The sequence below is a fragment of the Muntiacus reevesi genome, chromosome 3 (assembly GCF_963930625.1).
Source record: "Muntiacus reevesi chromosome 3, mMunRee1.1, whole genome shotgun sequence".
NCBI classification, from domain to species: domain Eukaryota; kingdom Metazoa; phylum Chordata; class Mammalia; order Artiodactyla; family Cervidae; genus Muntiacus; species Muntiacus reevesi.
In genome coordinates this window covers 151129726-151147669 of record NC_089251.1, presented here as the reverse complement: position 1 = coordinate 151147669, position 17944 = coordinate 151129726, and the positions used below count along the sequence as shown (strand labels likewise).

The 17944-nt window shown below is 37.2% G+C and overlaps 1 protein-coding gene across 1 annotated transcript in view; it reads right to left on the bottom strand.

Moving 5' to 3' along the window:
• The window catches only part of DNAH7 (dynein axonemal heavy chain 7), a 263405-nt gene that overhangs the window by 92804 nt on the left and 152657 nt on the right, over positions 1–17944 (bottom strand). Inside the window, exons 41-45 of the mRNA XM_065927706.1 lie at positions 14970–15842; positions 12782–13011; positions 7606–7936; positions 4718–5064; positions 2161–2341 (exon numbers count right to left, since the gene is read on the bottom strand). Of these exons, the coding sequence (XP_065783778.1) occupies positions 2161–2341; positions 4718–5064; positions 7606–7936; positions 12782–13011; positions 14970–15842 (1962 nt within the window). The remainder of the gene's footprint in view (positions 1–2160; positions 2342–4717; positions 5065–7605; positions 7937–12781; positions 13012–14969; positions 15843–17944) is intronic.

The window sequence follows — 17944 nt, the reverse complement described above, 5'->3', positions numbered from 1 at the left end:
ACAGTATGAGACAGTGAAAGTTTTACCCACCATTTTAATAATCAAAGTGCATTTTATTTTAAATATTCTATGAACGTTTCCCCCTCATTTAACTTATGGTTGATTTAATGATAACTTTAAAGGTTAAATGTTTAAAAGTTTTAATAATTTATGCTTACTTACAAAGCACAGTTTTCAAGCTGCTAAATTGTGTCAGCCTACTCAGACACTTGCAATTAACCTTAAATTAGGACATCAGTCAATAGCTGAGAGCCTACTTTGTGGATAAGACTGTCAACCAAGTTTGATTATACATAATTAAGCAATGTTATTTTCAAAAAAGAGGAAGGATAATTACAAATGTGGAAAACTTGGGCAAAAGCCATTTTAAACCATGAAACAGCAATGTTCCAGTGGAATATCTGAATTATTTTGATTAATTTTAAGTGACATATTATTTTTAGAGAATGACAAGATTAAGTAAAGGTTATCTTTAAGTTCAAAATGAAATAATTTACATGAAAAGAAGTAAATAATTGATAATAACAGAGACATTTAGATTATTTTGGAATGAGAGTTTGGCTTGTACTTTTTTCTATGCTATTAATATTTATATTAATAATAATAAATGCCTTTAGAGTTAAACATATAAAATACCATAAAAGTTTATATAAAGATGGGTTTAAAAGAGCAGAAGGTATGTAATTAGTAAGATTTTTGATACTTCTTTAAAAACCTTTCCTGTTAATTTTCCCTCTTTTTATTCCCTTTTGCATCCTGGTTTCTTTCTTCACACATTTTTCTCTTTACTAAAATGTTAAATCAGGTCTTGGACCATAATAGAGCTGCCATCAGAAACTACTAAGTAAAAACATTTTAACCAAAATTTCTCTTCCATAGCAAGCTTTTAGTACACATATTCATTTTACGATATCATAATTTTCTAACATTTTATTATGAAAAATAATTTCAAACATAGAGCATAGTTGAAAAATGTTTACAGTGAGCAACCACATATCTATCTATTAGTTATATTATTCAAACTAAAATTGATCACTTGAAGACCATGCCAAATAATAGGACACATTTTTAAGATTAGCACAATATCACAGATTGTACAAATATAGAATTTGTGCACATACTGTACGGAAAGAAGCAGCCCAGTAGGATGGGAAAGAGAAGTGTATTAGAGTCAGATTGCCTGCACTTGGATCTAAACTTAGAAACTGGGTTGACCATGAGCAAGTTGCTTAACTTTTTTGTGCTTTAGTTTCTAGAAAATAATCTAAAAAGATTACCTCCCTCAGAAAGCTTTTGTGAGAATCAGTGACATATACTGCTCTCAGAACAGTGCCTTGCACATGACAAGCACTCAGTAAATACTGACAGTATATCAAAATGCTTGGACTTTTCTGGGGAACATAATCAGATCTTAGCAATTACTTTTTACAAAAGGTATCACTAAGTTGGAGTAATGATTTTAGTCTTAAAAACATTTCCAGTGGACACAGTATGGTTCTGGGTATTGAGTTCTAATCTCAGCTCTGCCATTAATTTTTATGTAACTGTTACTTAACAATTTGGTTTTCCATTTTCTCACTCATAATGAAGTGAAGTGAAGTCGCTCAGTCGTGTCCGACTCTTGCGAACCCGTGTAGACTACCAGGCCCCACTGTCCACGGGATTCTCCAGGCAAGAGTACTGGAGTGCGTTGCCATTTCCTTCTCCAGGGGATCTCCCCGACCCAGGGATCAAACCCGGGTCCCCCGCATTGCGGGCAGACGCTTTAACCTCTGAGCCACCAGGGAAGACTCATAATGAAGAATGATTTAAAAAATTTAGCTCAATATTCTAGCAATCTATAGTAGAGATGGTTGGCAATTTTTTTTCTTTTTGTGGGATAAAGAGCCAGAAGATAAATATTATAGGCTTCGTAGACCAAGAGGCAAAACTCAGAATATTATATAGAAACTTGTATAATCATTTAATATGTAATCATTTTAAAATGTCAAAGTCATCATTAGCTTGTGGGCCACACAAAGGTGGGTTTATACTGTGGTCCACTGTCTGTCAACTCCCGACCAGGAAGAAAACAGCATTGCTGTTTTTGTACCAGCATGAACGTTATTCCTATTTAGAGTAACTGAAGATTTGCCTATGTCTGTCTGTATAATACTATACCTGGTTTTCTAAGTCAGCTTTCTTTTGTTTATTTAGTTCGAGTGTGTCCTGAAGCCTGGTCAGCTTGTCCTGAACTTCCCGAAGTGCTGCCTGCTTCTTTTTGAGACCATCCATAGCAATTTTAAGCTCCCCTTCAGCTGCAGCCAGTTTTATCTTTTTGGGAGCTACGATTTTTGCCACTCTGCCAAAAGTAAAATTGGAAAATTAAATACATGTTTAATATTCTAGTGTACTTTCCATCACTGAATTTACTTTTTAATTTTTTTAAATTATGAAAGAGTGACAACACATTTACAGGAGACTTGGAAAATACAGAACAAGATTATGTATAGTTCTACTATATATTACAATTATTTTAGATAAATTAAGATTTTTAGGTGGAGTTTCAGTATCAAACTCCCCAAATGAGCAGAACATACAGAAAGGTAGAAGGATACGTAGACCTGAAAAGCACCGTGAACCAATTCAACACAGTTAGGATTTATATAATTTTCACACAATAGTAGATACATGAATTACTTTTCTAAAATCCTTATTATAACCCAAAACACATCTTCACATAAAACCTATACCGATTTCTATATCTTATATTTAACAAAGTTAATGCCAGCAATAAAATATGATTCTCAAAATAGATATCAAATATATATAATATTTTCAAATAAGTGATTGCATATATGTGTTAGTCGCTCAGCCACGTCTGACTCTTCGCGACCCCATGGACTGTAGCCCGCCAGGCTCTTCTGTCCCATGGAATTCTCCAGGCAGGGTATCTTCCCGACACAGAGATCGAACCCAGGTCTCCTGCATTGCAGGCAGATTCTTTACTGTTCGAGCCACCAGGAAAGCCCCTAAATAAGTGACTTTTTTTTAAACCATAGATAAATATTAAATTGTTGCCAGTGTCAATTTTGGTGATTTTGGAAAAGGAGAATAAGCACATACATGTAAAATATTACAGTGTTTATGGAAACTAGCCTAACTCATTAAGGCTTAATAACAACGAAGAAAGGAAGGGTATTTTATTTATGTCATCTTATTCTTTCATTTTAATTTTTATTATTTTGTGGATTAATCTTACTATTTTATTTTTATCTCAAAATAGTTAAAATGATATTGTATCCACCCACTTCTTCAGTTCCCCAGCTCTTTTGTTTTTTCTCTTCCAGGCTTATTATATACCTATAACAACAATGCTCCTATCTTTATATTTTACTTTTTTTCAAATTTCAGAATATACCCTTAACTAAAACCAGGTATCTTATAAATATGTATGTCAGTAATAAAAGGGACTATGTAGGGAAAACTAGAGATCTAGATTCTCTTCTAGAAAATGGAATCAGTGGTGTCACCATTCTAAATAAATGTATGTGCGCATGTGGCTCAGTTGCTCAACCGTGTCTGATTCGTTGCGACCCTTTGGACTGTAGCCCACCAGGTTCCTCTGTCCATGGGATTGTTCAGGCAAGAATACTGGAGTGAACTGCCATTTCCTCTTCCATGGGATCTTCCCAACCCAAGGATCTAACCTGTGTCTCCTGCATCTCCTGCATTGCAGGCAGATTCTCTACAGCTGAGCCATCGGGGAAACCCAAATAAATGATAAAACACTAAATTAAAATTTATCATTAACAGAATACATCATTGTCCAAAACATATATAGCATGTAATATAGACATACACATTCATATACAAATAGAATTGTATGTGAGATTTAAAGATAGCCTGTAACAGTTGCTTTTCAAAGGAATAACCAACAATTTTTACTGTTTTGTATATGATATAAATGTTCCTCATATAATCATCTATAAAGACTGTTTATTTCATCAAAGACTATACGTTAAGCGTTGTTTTCAAAATGTGGTCCAAGACATGTCCCCTCCCCCTCAGGTACTCCAATGAGGCCCTCCCTGTCAACTAAACATCTGTGTGAGGCTGTATTTTCTTCATAGATTGAATGAAGAAGCAGATCTGAGAATCCAGCTGTCTTCTCTTAGAGAACATAGTAAAGAGATTTGCAAAAGTATAAAATGCCACCACTTTTCTTCCAAAATTTTTTGAAAATGTGGACTTTAAAAAAGTATTTATGTAAAGTTTGTTGCTTTTTAGAAATGAATCAGTAAATTTTTTTTTTTAATTCTCAGTTTTAATTTCTAATATATTGATAAAAAGGTTGGGGTCTATAATAATTTTTTAGCGTGTAAAAGGTTGAGATGGTCAGATGTCATCACCACCAAATCAATGGACACAAGTTTGAGCAAACCCTGGGAGATAATGAAAGACAGGGAAGCCTGGTGCGCCTCAGTCCATGGAGTCGCAAAGAGTGGGACACGACTTACCACTGAAGAACAACAACAAAATGCTCCTGAGTCCAAGAAGCTTAAATATCATGCACTATGCTATGTGGTTGGTACAGTCCTGCCTCCAGGAAGCATGCCAGAGCAGGCATTAGACCTGACTTTCTGAGGAGCCTCTCACCATGTAGCACATAGGTTTTATATTACCTGAAGAACCAACCTGAAAAAAAAAGTTTGTTTTCTTTTTTGTCACTACTTACTTATCATATGAATCCATTGCTATGACCCATTTGCACAGGCCTTCAGCTGCTGTGGAAGCATTTCTTATCTTTTCTGGAACAAAATCTGGATTTGGAATATAATTTTTTCTTATGATGTTCATGTAAGCTGGAGGAATATTGTCCTTGTCATATTCATGAAGTGACTGCAGAAATCGAATGTCACCAAGGAGTCTTTTGGCAGGGCCCCAGAAATCCTCAATCTTTTTCCCTGTACCTGTTGGGTCAGGGATTTTGTCAGCTTTGATGCCTTTCAAGATGCATATAGCTTCCATAACAAGCTTGACACCAGCGGGAGGACTCTTCATGGATTTTACCACTGTAATGTCCTTGAAATAACAACATGCAAGAATTGTTTACATATGACTTGGGTTTGGTCCTATTTTCAAACTAAGCCATAAGGTAGAAACTCGCTAGTCACTGACAGTGATAGTGTCAAAAGCTGGTGACAGTGATAGAATTATATCATGAAGTGTTGAGAAGCTTATCTCAAAGTTAAAAATAAAAAAGAGTAATGCGAAAATACCCTGAGATCAGTTATGACATGAAATCCACTTCAAGAACACATGAAAGAGCTTTCTTTTGACTGTCCCAAAGTAAGAGTTTTGCTCCTTCTTAAAAACTATAAAAGTTATAGATACAAACAGAAAAATACAGAGAAACTATACATATGTCTCCTGTAAAACCAATCATATATAGTTAACTCCTGTAAACATCTTACTTTACATTTCTCTACATTTTTTTCATGTGTGTATGCTATAAACCAGTGTATTTGCCCTATTTTAACCAGTGGAATCATAGTATATCTAATGTACATGCTGTTTTAAACTGTTCTATTTTAATAATATATAATAAACATACTCTCGTGCTAGTAAACATTTACATTATTTTTAATGCTGCATAGCTTTCTGATATATAGATATGAACCATAATTCTAACATTCCATGCCTTTTTCTTCTTTACTATTACAATTAAAGTCTTAATGTCTTTTTTTTTAAGTTTTTGACAAATATTGACAAACTGCCCTGCAGAAAATATATAAGGATGCCTGTTTTATTACATATACCCTTAACAACATGGGTAAGCATTCTATCAGGCAAAAGAGATTTTATTTTGATTTGTATTTCTTTTGGGGCTTCCCTGGTAGCTCAGCTGATAAAGAATCTGCCTGCAATTCAGGAGACCCTGGTTCAATTCCTGGGTTGGGAAGATCTGATGGAGAAGGGACAGGCTACCTACTCCAATATTCCTTGGGCTTCCCTAATAGTTCAACTGGTAAATAATCCACCTGCAAAAACAAACAAAAAAAAAAGAATCCGCCTGCAAAAAAAAAAAAAAGAATCCCCCTGCAATGTGGGAGACCTGCGTTCAATCCCTGGGTTGGGAAGATCCCCTGGAGAAGGGAATGGCTACCCACTCCAGCATTCTGGCCTGGAGAATTCCATGAACTGTATAGACTTTTAAATACACAGACTTTAAATACACGTGAGGTATGATATATTTTCATATCCTTATTAACTATTTGTGTTTCCTCTTTTTGAATTAGTACTTCTTCATATCATTTACTATATTATGTTAGAGCCATTTTTTCTCTTAGTGGTTTGCAAGAGCTTTACACACAGAAGTATATTAATATTTTGTTTCCCATGCAATTGAAAGATTTTTTTCCTTAGTGTTTCTAAACTTCTATCCATGGTGTTTATATGAAATAAATGTGTTGATTTTTAGGTACTAAAATTCATTACCTTTTTAGGTACAAAAATGTACCATTACATTTTAAGGTATAAAAATTCTCTTATTTATGAAAAATACAAGAGAGTATCCATAGCAAATATATTACAAACAATATTGCTTAGTGTTTTCGTCTCTGATTTCTTATACCAAAGAAATCTTCAGTCCTAGTTTATATTCCACAATTATTAACATCTGACCTACATTTTATACTATTTCATAATGTAATATAACTATTTATATTTAAACTTTGATCTGAAACCTATTTTTGAGGACAGTGTGAAGAATGGATCTAACACATCCTCTCCTGTGTGTGCTGTGAAAGTCATTCAGCCATGTCCAACTCTTTGCCACCCCACGGACTATACAGTCCATGGAACTCTCCAGGCCAGAATACTGGAGTGGGTAGGCTTTCCTTCTCCAAGGAATCTTCCCAACCCAGGGATTGAACCCAGGTCTCCTGCATTGCAGGCGGATTCTTTACCAGCTGAGCCACAAGGGAAGTTCCATCCTCTGCTAATTCACCCAAAAGTTTAGTTGAGATCGTCAACACTATTTTTCAAAATTCATCTTAATCTCTCTTAACTGAAATGTTCCCCTTCATGTTTTAATTTTTAATACTGTCAAAGCTATGTTATTATACAATAAAATATTTTGTTTTATTTTATAACAATTATAAATTTTATACTAACAGTTATTATATATTAAAAATCATAAATAACGTGTCATATGTATCACACACACAAAAAACCCACTGACAAACACTGACACAACACCTTCCCATATATACTGTAAGGGATACCCAGCTACAAGTTTCTAAATATGAAAAAGTGTACATAGAATAAAAGTGTATATTCATGCCCCTATCAATTAAAGTTGCTCTGCAGAGTTCCTGAAATAATGATTGCTGTAGGTTGTTTAGAACATTTGAAAACTTTCTTTTCAAAACTGTCTTAGTCTTGCATGTCCATTTGTTTTTCCCAGGTCAGTTAGGGAATCTTTCGGCCAATTTGAAAATGATTTCAATCGCGTTCAATGTGGAGACTTTGGAAAGACAGAGCAAACTGCAGCAGAGGATGGCAAGCACTTCCTTATTTATGCTAACAGGTCTCCCAGCAAGCCCGCGGCTGGGCTCTCACCTGCGCAGTGAGGGTGTCAAGGGCAGCCAGTGCTGACTCTAATATGGGCAAAGCCCCCGCCAGGTCAGCATCACATTCATCTTTGATGGCTTTGGCAGCCATAGCTTGTTCGTTTGCTATTGTTTCATCAGCTTTCACGATTTTTTCAGTTTTGGAAACTTCTACAGATTCCCTCTCAATGATCAACATCATTTCATCAACCTCTTTGCTAGCAACTTTTAACTGAGGATGTAGAGCCTCTAACTCGTATTGCATTGTGGCTACTTGAGATGAAGCAGAATCCAGTTTCTCCAAACCCACTTCATACCTCTTTTTCATTTTCATGACTTCACTAAAAGCAAAGAGATAAAACAAGGTTAGCGGTCAAGCTCTAGGCTTCTTCTTCAAGGAAAAAAATAAGTGTTCTTTAACTTTTCAGATTTTTTCAAGGCATAACTAAAGAAGTGTACCTACTGTATAGCACAGGGAACTATAATCAATATCTTATAATAAACTATAATGGAAAAGAATCTGAAAAATCACACATACACACACACACACACACATATATATATAACTTAATCCCTTTGCTTAACCCCTGAAACTGACACAACATTGTAAATCAAGCATACTTCAACTTTAAAAAAGTGGTCTGAAAGATTTTTGCATATATTAACAGTTGGTAAAAAATATGAACTCTAGAATTCTAGATTGTGTGCAATTAAAAGCAGACAGTATGTCTTGGGATTTTTTGTACTGCCAGTATCTATCACAGTATCTAGGCATATAACAAATTCAAAAGAAAAATATACTAAGTATAAGTCAAAGAACCTCCTCCATCAAGATGAATGATATACCTCTGTAATTAGTCATCTTGGGAAGTTTATTCCAACAACAATATTTTCCTTAAGATCTTTTTATAATCAATTATTTTAAATAGACTTCAGTACCCAAAATATATTGCTTGAGCATTGCCAAATGTGGCACATAATTTTAATATGTGTTAAGTATCTTGAAATAGGAATTTTTCATTTAAAATACAAGTGGCCAGAGAATAAAGCTCAACTCTTTTTTTGGTACAAAATTCTTATAAAGTAATAATAATTGATTTCAAAATAATGTAATATTTTAATATACTTTAAATTTTTGATTTGCATTCACATATGTTCCAGAGATAATTACACATCTTGAGAAAATGCTTCTTTATAATTTGTCTCATTTTAAATATCTGAGATGCCATAATGTTTCAAAGTAAAAAGCGACGCATTTTAGAAATTCTTTTCAAAAAGTAGGTTGGTGTTGGTAACTAACCAACCCAATAACTGTCGAAAGATGGAAGCACACTCTTCAACTGAGTGCTTAGCTGGTTTGAGCCAGAAAACTGAAAAGGCTGTCACTGAAATAAAAGAAAACATTGCAAGTCAGGGCATGTCACACTCCTGTGATAAGCTGATTCCCTCTGAGCAAAATATGTTACAGCAATGTGAACTGAGGAGACTGGAGAGAGGACACCATGTTATCTGTGAGTCTGGTTTCAGTGGAACCCTTGTGGAGCAAGCACAGGAAAGGTCTGGCCCCCGGCCAGCATGAAGCAGTTTCAGTGTGGTGGCTCAACCCACGTGACCCTTTGTTGGCTATCACACTGGTTTCCTGGCAGGGAAGCTGAGCGCTTGCTTCTAGGTTACAATACAACCTGGCTATAAAGAGATCTGAAGACTTCAGGTATTAAGGGAAGAATAACTATAGGGTTACTGTAGTTGGTAAAGGTCAGTTCTCACTCCAATCCCAAAGAAAGGCAATGCCAAAGAAGGCTCAAACTACTGCACGATTGCACTCATCTCACACTAGTAAAGTAATGCTCAAAATTCTTCAAGCCAGGCTTCAACAATATGTGAACCGTGAACTTCCAGATGTTCAAGCTGGTTTTAGAAAAGGCAGAGGAACCAGAGATCAAATTGCCAACATCCGCTGGATCATCAAAAAAGCAAGAGACTTCCAGAAAAACATCTATTTCTGCTTTATTGGCTATGCCAAAGCCTTTGACTGTGTGGATCACAACGAACTATGGAAAATTCTGAAAGAGATGGGCATACCAGACCACCTGACCTGCCTCCTGGGACATCTGTATGCAGGTCAGGAAGCAACAGTTACAACTGGACATGGAACAACAGACTGGTTCCAAATCAGGAAAGGAGTCCATCAAGGCTGTATATTGTCACCCTGCTTATTTAACTTATATACAGAGTACATCATGAGAAATGCTGGGCTGGAGGAAGTACGAGTTGGAATCAAGATCGCCAGCAGAAATATCAGTAACCTCAAATATGCAGATGACACCACCCTTATGGCAGAAAGCAAAGAAGAACTAAAGAGCCTCTTGATGAAAGTGAAAAGGAGAATGAAAAAGTGAAAAACTCAACATTCAGAAAACTAAGATCATGGCATGTGGTCCCATCACTTCATGGCAAATAGATGGGGAAACAATGGAAACAGTGGCAGACTTTATTTTTGGAGCTCCAAAATCACTGCAGATGGTGATTGTAGCCATGAAATTAAAAGCTCCTTGCTCCTTGGAATAAAAGCTATGACCACACTAGACAGCATATTAAAAAGCAGAGACATTCATTACTTTGTCAGCAAAGGTCTGTCTAGTCAAAGCTATGGTTTTTCCAGTAGTCATGTATGGATGTGTGAGTTGGACTATAAAGAAAGCTGAGCACCGACAAATTGATGCTTTTGAACTGTGGTGCTGGAGAAGACTCTTGAGAGTCCCTTGGACAGCAAGATCCAACCAGTCCATCCTAAAGGAAGTCAGTCCTGAATATTCATTGGAAGGACTGAAGATGAAACTCCAATACTTTTGCCACCTGATGCAAAGATCTGACTCATCTGAAAAGACCCTGATGCTGGGAAAGATTGAGGGCAGGAGAAGGGGATGACAGAGAATCAAATGGTTGGATAGCATCACCGAATCAATGGACATGAGCTTGAATAAACTCTGGAAGTTGGTGATGAACAAGGAGACCCGGCATGCTGCAGTCCATGGGGTTGCAAAGAGTTGGACACGACTGAATGACTGAACTGAACTGAAGTACATAGTGGGGATTCTAGTAGAGTCAAAGGAGAACATTTTTAAACAGAGGAAATTTGCAATGTCATCAAGAATATATAAAAATGCCTAGAAAATTATTATTTTCAACTTTTCTCTCAGTTTGTATCTTATTTTTACAATCTTTCTTCCAGTTAGGATGGTCTTAAATATTGTGAGCATATAGTCAAAGAGAGATATAAGTGATACCTCCCAATTAATCAGACTCTCCAAGAGGTTTTGATCCTCCTGGATAGGAAAATACAGGGGGAGAAAAGCAAGATTCCATTAGGTTAAAATCCTAAGATCTAAATGGAAAGATAATATCTTGACAGTCAAAGAAATAATAAAATTTAGTTAAGTTATGTAGTAGCCTTGGGTGGGGCTTGCAGATTTCACTAGTAGATGGAAAAAATGCTATTGGTATGATTCAGTATGGGGTGTGGACCAAGATGAATAGGAAGCTATGACACCTCTGCTATAGAAGGCATTATCAAAGTCACTGTAAATATGGCTGAGAAGTTTCCCACCAGTCTAGATAGCATCTTAGATAATACAAGAAAAAGTACTTCAAAATGCCTGAGATAATGAGATAGCCATAGGAAAATTCAGAAAGATCTACAGTTAATATGCAAACATTAACTTTTTTTTGGTCAGGACTCTGCACATTTGGTGTTTCAAGTATGTTTAATATTTAAAGGCATTTGGCTGTCAGATTCACAGGTCAGCCTTGTGCCTCAATATGGATGCGTGTGTGTCGCTCAGTTGTGTCCAGCTCTTTGCAGCCCCACAGACTGTAGCCCTCCAGACTGCTCTTTCTATGGAATTCTCCAGGCAAGAATACTCGAGTGGATAGCCATTCCTTTCTCCAGGAGACTTTCCTGATGAGTCTCCTGCACTGCAGGGAGCTATTTTACTGTTTGAGCACCAGGGAAGCCCTGATAAGTTGCATAATTGAGCAACAGAGTTAATTCGTGTTTTCATGTTTAAAAAAAAATCCCATCAAGTCTATAGGTAATAGTCAAACACTTAAAACAGCTTAAGGCTTACCATATGTGTAAGTTTAACGTACCAGATTTTATATAAATTAAGTACCTGGGAAAGTTTAGTTTGTTAAATCAGGGAAATAATAATATTAAAATTTTAAAATGTAATATATAAATTGCTTAAATAAATTTCATTAGCAAAAGACCTCCTTAAAGGTGATTAGTAAAATTTCTAAACATCTAACTTCATAGGTAATTTATTTTTACATCTTATAATACATATGTGTGTCTTTATTTTTATATTTTATAATATACATGTGTGTATTTTTGCATTTTATAATATATATGTGTGTCTTTACTTTTACATTTTATAATATATGTGTGTGTGTGTGTGTGTGTGGAAAGTGTTTCATGTGCTCAGTCATGTCTGACTCTGTGACCCCATGGACTGTAGCCCACCAGGCTCCTCTGTCCATGGAATTTTCTAGGCAAGAATACCAGAGTGGTTGCCATTTCCTCCTCCAGTGGATCTTCCTGACCCAAGCAGACTAAGTATTAATTTTTAGAATCAAAGAAACTATTGAATCAACTTTACTGCATGTATAAGTTAACCTCAACAACATCAAAAAAGCTCACATTGACACGTTCCATAGTATATAAGTTTACTGATGTTTGTATTGATGTTCTCAAATAAAGAGTTTACTTAAAGAAGGAAAGCTAGCTATGTATATTGAGTGGCTGTCTCTAGGTTCCAGCTGTTCAATACCTAAAGAGAAGGTATATTTATTATCTAATTACTTATTGAAGAAAAATTACTCACTAGTGACGTCTGCCCAATAGCACTGTCAAAGTACCCTGGGGCCTTACCTCAGCTCTCAGAGGCACATCTTCATTCCTTAAATATGATTATACACTTATGACATCCTAGGCAATCATGTGCACAAAAGAATAAGCCCTGCTCCCTACCCTAAAAATGTTTGTGGAGTAAATCATTAAATGATTCAAGAAAACTCACAGTATACACATATATGAAATAAAAATTTTCATCTTTGCTATGTCATTTTTGTCCACACAAATGTTTTAAAACCACCATAGCTTACTTAGGAATAAATTTCATTTTTACCTCCTTTTCTTTTCCAACAACAGTTTGAAGGTAGAGATTAATTCAAGATAAGAGGTAGGTGTCACATAATTGTATCTTTGAAGTTCAACATAGAAGGATGTCGATAAATCTATAGTAGAAGTGTGGAAGCTCTTACACATCTCAATACAGCCATCTCGTATTTCCTCTGACATTTCAATGTCTTCCAGGAAGCGGGAGGCAACTGCCTGTAGTGCATCTTCAGGCCAGGACTGAATGTAAGATAAATGCTTTAGCATATCATCGAAGTCACTGACAGGAGCCTGTTACTACTGAGGGCCTCCACAGGTGGTGGAAATGCAGGAGGAAGCATGAGGAATGGGGTGGGACAGAAACTCAGGAGAAACTTCCCCCCAAGTACTTGGGACAGGGAGCCAGTAGCTAATGCACGTAATGTTGTTAACTCTTTCTGGTTTGTTCAGGAGTTAGAGAAATTGTACATGAGTATTGCAGGAGCAAGGAAGAAAAAAGGAACCAAATTTATAGAATGTGTATCTTTTTGCACATTCTACTATTATTATCTCATTTAATTCTCCCCAAATTTCTGAGGTAAATGTTACTATCCTTTACCCTAAACTCCAGAATTAGATGAATAACTACCTCCTTGATTTCTTTCATAATCGCCTCAAACTCAACAAGTCTGAATCACGGTCCATTTCTCCCCCGCAAACGGCTGCAATCTTCCCTACTCAGTAAACACCTCAGTTCTATATCCATCTCGAAATCCAGTTCTATGGGCACCATGCCTAAAAGAGCTTCCAACTCTTTTCCTTCTACCTATAATCACCATTGCAGTTCACCTCTGTTACCGTCTTTCTGGAATATTTCAACAGTGTCCTAACTGGCCACCCTGCTGTGTGCTCTATGGAGTCACCACAGTGATCTCATCAAGTGCAGATTATTAATAGCTAATTTCACACTCTCAATTTACAACTATTTGAAGACTTCCCAACATATTCAAAACAAAATCCAAAGCTAATCTGTAAGTCTCTACTTGATCTGGCCCTTTCCACCTTTCCAACCTAACTCTGATTTTCCCCTCAGGTACTACGCCCTTTTCACCCTGAGTTTCTCTCACCCTATTCCTTCTTCCTATGGAGCTCCCGGTCTTCACTAATTTATTGTCTCTGACCAGATCCTCTCAGTACTGGTACTTTTTGTCCTTTATGTTTCCTCCTGAAGGTCACTGATTCACTGATTCAGAAAACCTTTTACTCCATTTATGCTACCCTGTATAATGGAATTATTTTTCACTATTTGCAAGTATGTAAGTAAACTCAAGAAAAGCAGAAGCCTAGTCTACTTCATTTTCTGACTCATCTCCAGCTTTAGAATAAGATCTGCTACAAAGCAAGGGCTCAATAAATATGTTTTTTTCATGAAATCTTAGCAGAAATTAGAGGGACAAAGGGGCTATGTAAATTCCCCAAGGTCAAAAATTCCTATGTGTTAGATCTCACTCATGGGATCTCTGCCACAGCTCACAAACTTCCTACCCTATACCCTTGTGTGTTCTATACTTCTGATACTGAAATTTATTAGAAAAAGTGGTCACTGGGACTTTCTTCCTTTTGACTTTCTGTCAGGTTTTCTAACGGAAAGAGACTGGAGGGTGGGAGAAGAGAGAGGTAGAGGCATTTCTATCCCTCTTGCTGTCTATCAGAAGCTGAACTCTAGGTTTGGGGTTCCTAATCCCGTCAGACTTTCCTACTTCCACAGCTTCAAGCTCAGTAACATGTTTTTCTCCCTGTGTCCCTTTACGCGCAGCTGTAGTAACATCTTCTTGCTGTGCCCTACCGTTTCCTGCCTCACCATCCCTCCCAAGCTCCTTTAATCCTGCCTACACCTTCATGAACAGCTCCTTCGTTCAACTTTCCTCAGGGAGGCCTTCCTAGCTATTCTTTCTTCCCTGTCAGGAACCTGACAGACATACAACTTTACCCTAAAACTTTCTACAGTAAGTTGATGTCAGTGACTGTATACACTAATAATAAAAGGTTTTTCTGTTATAATTAGTTTTGAATTTTAATTTCATAAAATATATTATTATTGACCAGAAAATTCTGCTGAGCCACAATTGCGGGGGGTGGGGGTGGACTCTAATATAAGTCATGCTGATGATGGAGAGTCAATATTTCTAGAAGTCTATCTAAAATTTACATGACAATACCTGAAACCAGTCAATGGTACAGCAGTTTACGAGAGCAGGGAACTTTCTAAGACGAATCCGAAATGCATCTCCAATGGGACTCATGGCAAGGACTACGTGCAACTGGTTGCGGCAGCGGTCAACAAACATGTTGAAAAGAGCTATGGGGCTTCCGTCTGTTTGTTTGGTTTTATCCCGTTGGCGATCTAACTGACGCATCTTATCACATATCTCCTGTTTCTCATCCAATGCAAAGAGATTTGGAACCTCCCCAGCATTTAGCAGATTGTTGACATCTTCTAGAAATGACTCCTTTTTAATCTGAGTATCTGTAAACAGGAAAACACCCTGCATCTCCCCTTCAGCACATTTTCTTAAGATCACTTTTAAATCTTCATGCCACTCAGAGTTACCATAGCCCTTGGTGATTTCAACCTGGAAAACTGAAGAATCAGCCATGTGGGCAGCCAATCTGGTGACAGACTGCCTTCCACTTCCTCCAACACCAACCAGGAGAGCATGGCTACGAGGCTGTTTCAGGATCCTGGAAATTCTGCTGATGTGCTCGATGGCAAATCGGAACAAGACAAGGTTCATTGTTTTTTTGCTCATGTTGTTGTATTCTTCTAGGTGAGCTTCTGCTATCACCCGGAGTGCATCCACATCTGCAATTTCTCTGTAGTTGGTATCCTCTCTCTTGGGATCGTGGAAATCACAGAACATTAAGCTGCGTAAGTCATCTTCTTCCACGATCCCATCTTTATCAAAATCCAAACTTTGAAAAAGCTCATGAAAATTTTCTTCCATGTGTATCTTTAAGATTTCTTGAATGTAGCTGATAAGCCAACTTCTGTCTGCATTATCCAGAAGGCGATCATAATACACTCTGAGGACCTGTACAATAATTAAAAAGCAGCTTTATGAATCAATTTCCCTATTTTAAAGTGCTATTTCTGTGCTAACATGAAGTAATATAAAAAGTACTCTCAAGAAATTTCCATGGGCTTTATTAAAAGGACATTTAAACAAGGAATGGCATAATATTTATTTTAGATGTTAAATTTGATCATATATTTAGAATAAAACATAGTTATATTGTTACCAATAAATGAAGGTAAATTAGGGAGACTGCACCAGATTATAGAGGTATTAAGTGCACTAAGGACTAGAGAAGGGGAAAAAAGACTAGAGAAGGTAGGTCTTTGCTGGTCATACAGATATAGGTAACAGAACTGGACCCTGGTGTCTAGGATTTTGCAACTCCCTTGCAGTGATTGTTTCCTTTTCCCAGCCAGATAATATTTTGAATTTATTGGCAAATCTACAGATATTACTGTCTTTATAAAAGCATATTTTATAGAAAACATAAGAATGTCTTAGATGGAGGGAACTTTGTTTTGGACATGTTAATTATTTTTGTTGTAAGTGACTGCAGATGCAATGTACTAAAATAGATCTCCACTTACATGCACATGTTGAGAGACTGCAAAAATAGTTAACCAAGTTTGCTACATAACTATTAATATTTCCTCAGAGAGGTATGAATATCTCTATAGCTCAGTCAGTAAAGAATCCGTCTGCAATGCAGGAGAGCTGGGTTCAATTCCTGGGTCAGGAAGATCCCCTGGAAGAGGGACAGGCTACCCATTCCAGTATTCTTGGGCTTCCCTGTGACTCAGCTAATAAAGAATCCCCCTGCAATGTGGGAGACCTGGGTTCGATCCCTGGTTGGGAAGATTCCCCTGGAGAAGGGAAAGGCTACCCACTCCAGTATTCTGGCCTGCAGAATGCCATGGGCTGTATGGCCCATGGGGCCGCAAACAAGAAGACACAAGTGAGCGACTTGCACTTTCACCTTACAGTCTGTTTTGGACAGCATTGACTCCCCTGTGCCCACATCTATACATTGGAGCCTTATCCCTTAATGTGACTGTATTTGGAGAGAGGTCCATTAAGAAGGTAATTAAGTATAAAAAGGTCATGTGGGTGGGGCCCTAATCCTACAGGATTGGTGTTCCTGTAGGAAAAGGAAGGGACACCAGAGCCCTCATCTCTCACGGCAGGAACAGAAGGAAGACCCTGTGAGGATACCGTGAGAAGCAAACCCCCGTGAGCCAGGAAGAGAGCCTTCACAGAAACCACACAGACAGCACCTTCACTTTGTACGTTTGGCCTCCAGAGGTAGGAGGGAATAAAATTCTGTTGTTTAAGATACTCAGTCTGTGCTATTTTTACTATGACAACACTAGCAGACTAATACTCATATGATACAAGCAACACATATTTCTGTCAGCAAAATTTCTAACATTAGTCCTCTCTGCATCAGCTTCTTCACCTTATAAAATAGAAGTGGTAATACTTGCCTTACAAGTCTCATAGATGCATGGCAAAAATGAAAATGATAACAGGTATGAAAACACTACAGAACTGAGAAATAAGGATTACAAACTGCCTTGGAATCAGCCTAATTATGTTGGTTTTTTTTTTTTTTTTTAGTTCTACCACTTTATTGCTACCAACCCATTTCCCTCCACCCTCATGCACACATGCTCAGTCATGTAATCCCATGGACTTCAGCCCGCCAGACTCCTCTGTCCATGGACTTTTCCAGGCAAGAATACTGGAGTGGGTTGCCATTTCCTTCTCCAGGCTAATTATGTTTAAGAGTAATGATTCTAGTATTTTCACTGCTGTCAAGCTGACATACCCATGTCATCCCTTTTCACAACAGCGGTGGCTACATAAATGGGATGATTGAAGCTTCCCACTTACTCTGACCAAGTAGTCCAAAAGCTATCTCTCTCCTGGACGACTGGGTTTCCCAAAATATGACAATAGTCACTTCCTCAGATTGAGACACTGAAGTCCTCTTTCTTTTAATGAGGAAAAGAAACGAAATTAAGCCAACCACATATATTGGACATCAGTGTTTAAGCATGAATCAAGTATAGTAGTATCTAACTGCAATTAAGCAAGAATCCAAGACAGTGTTTCTC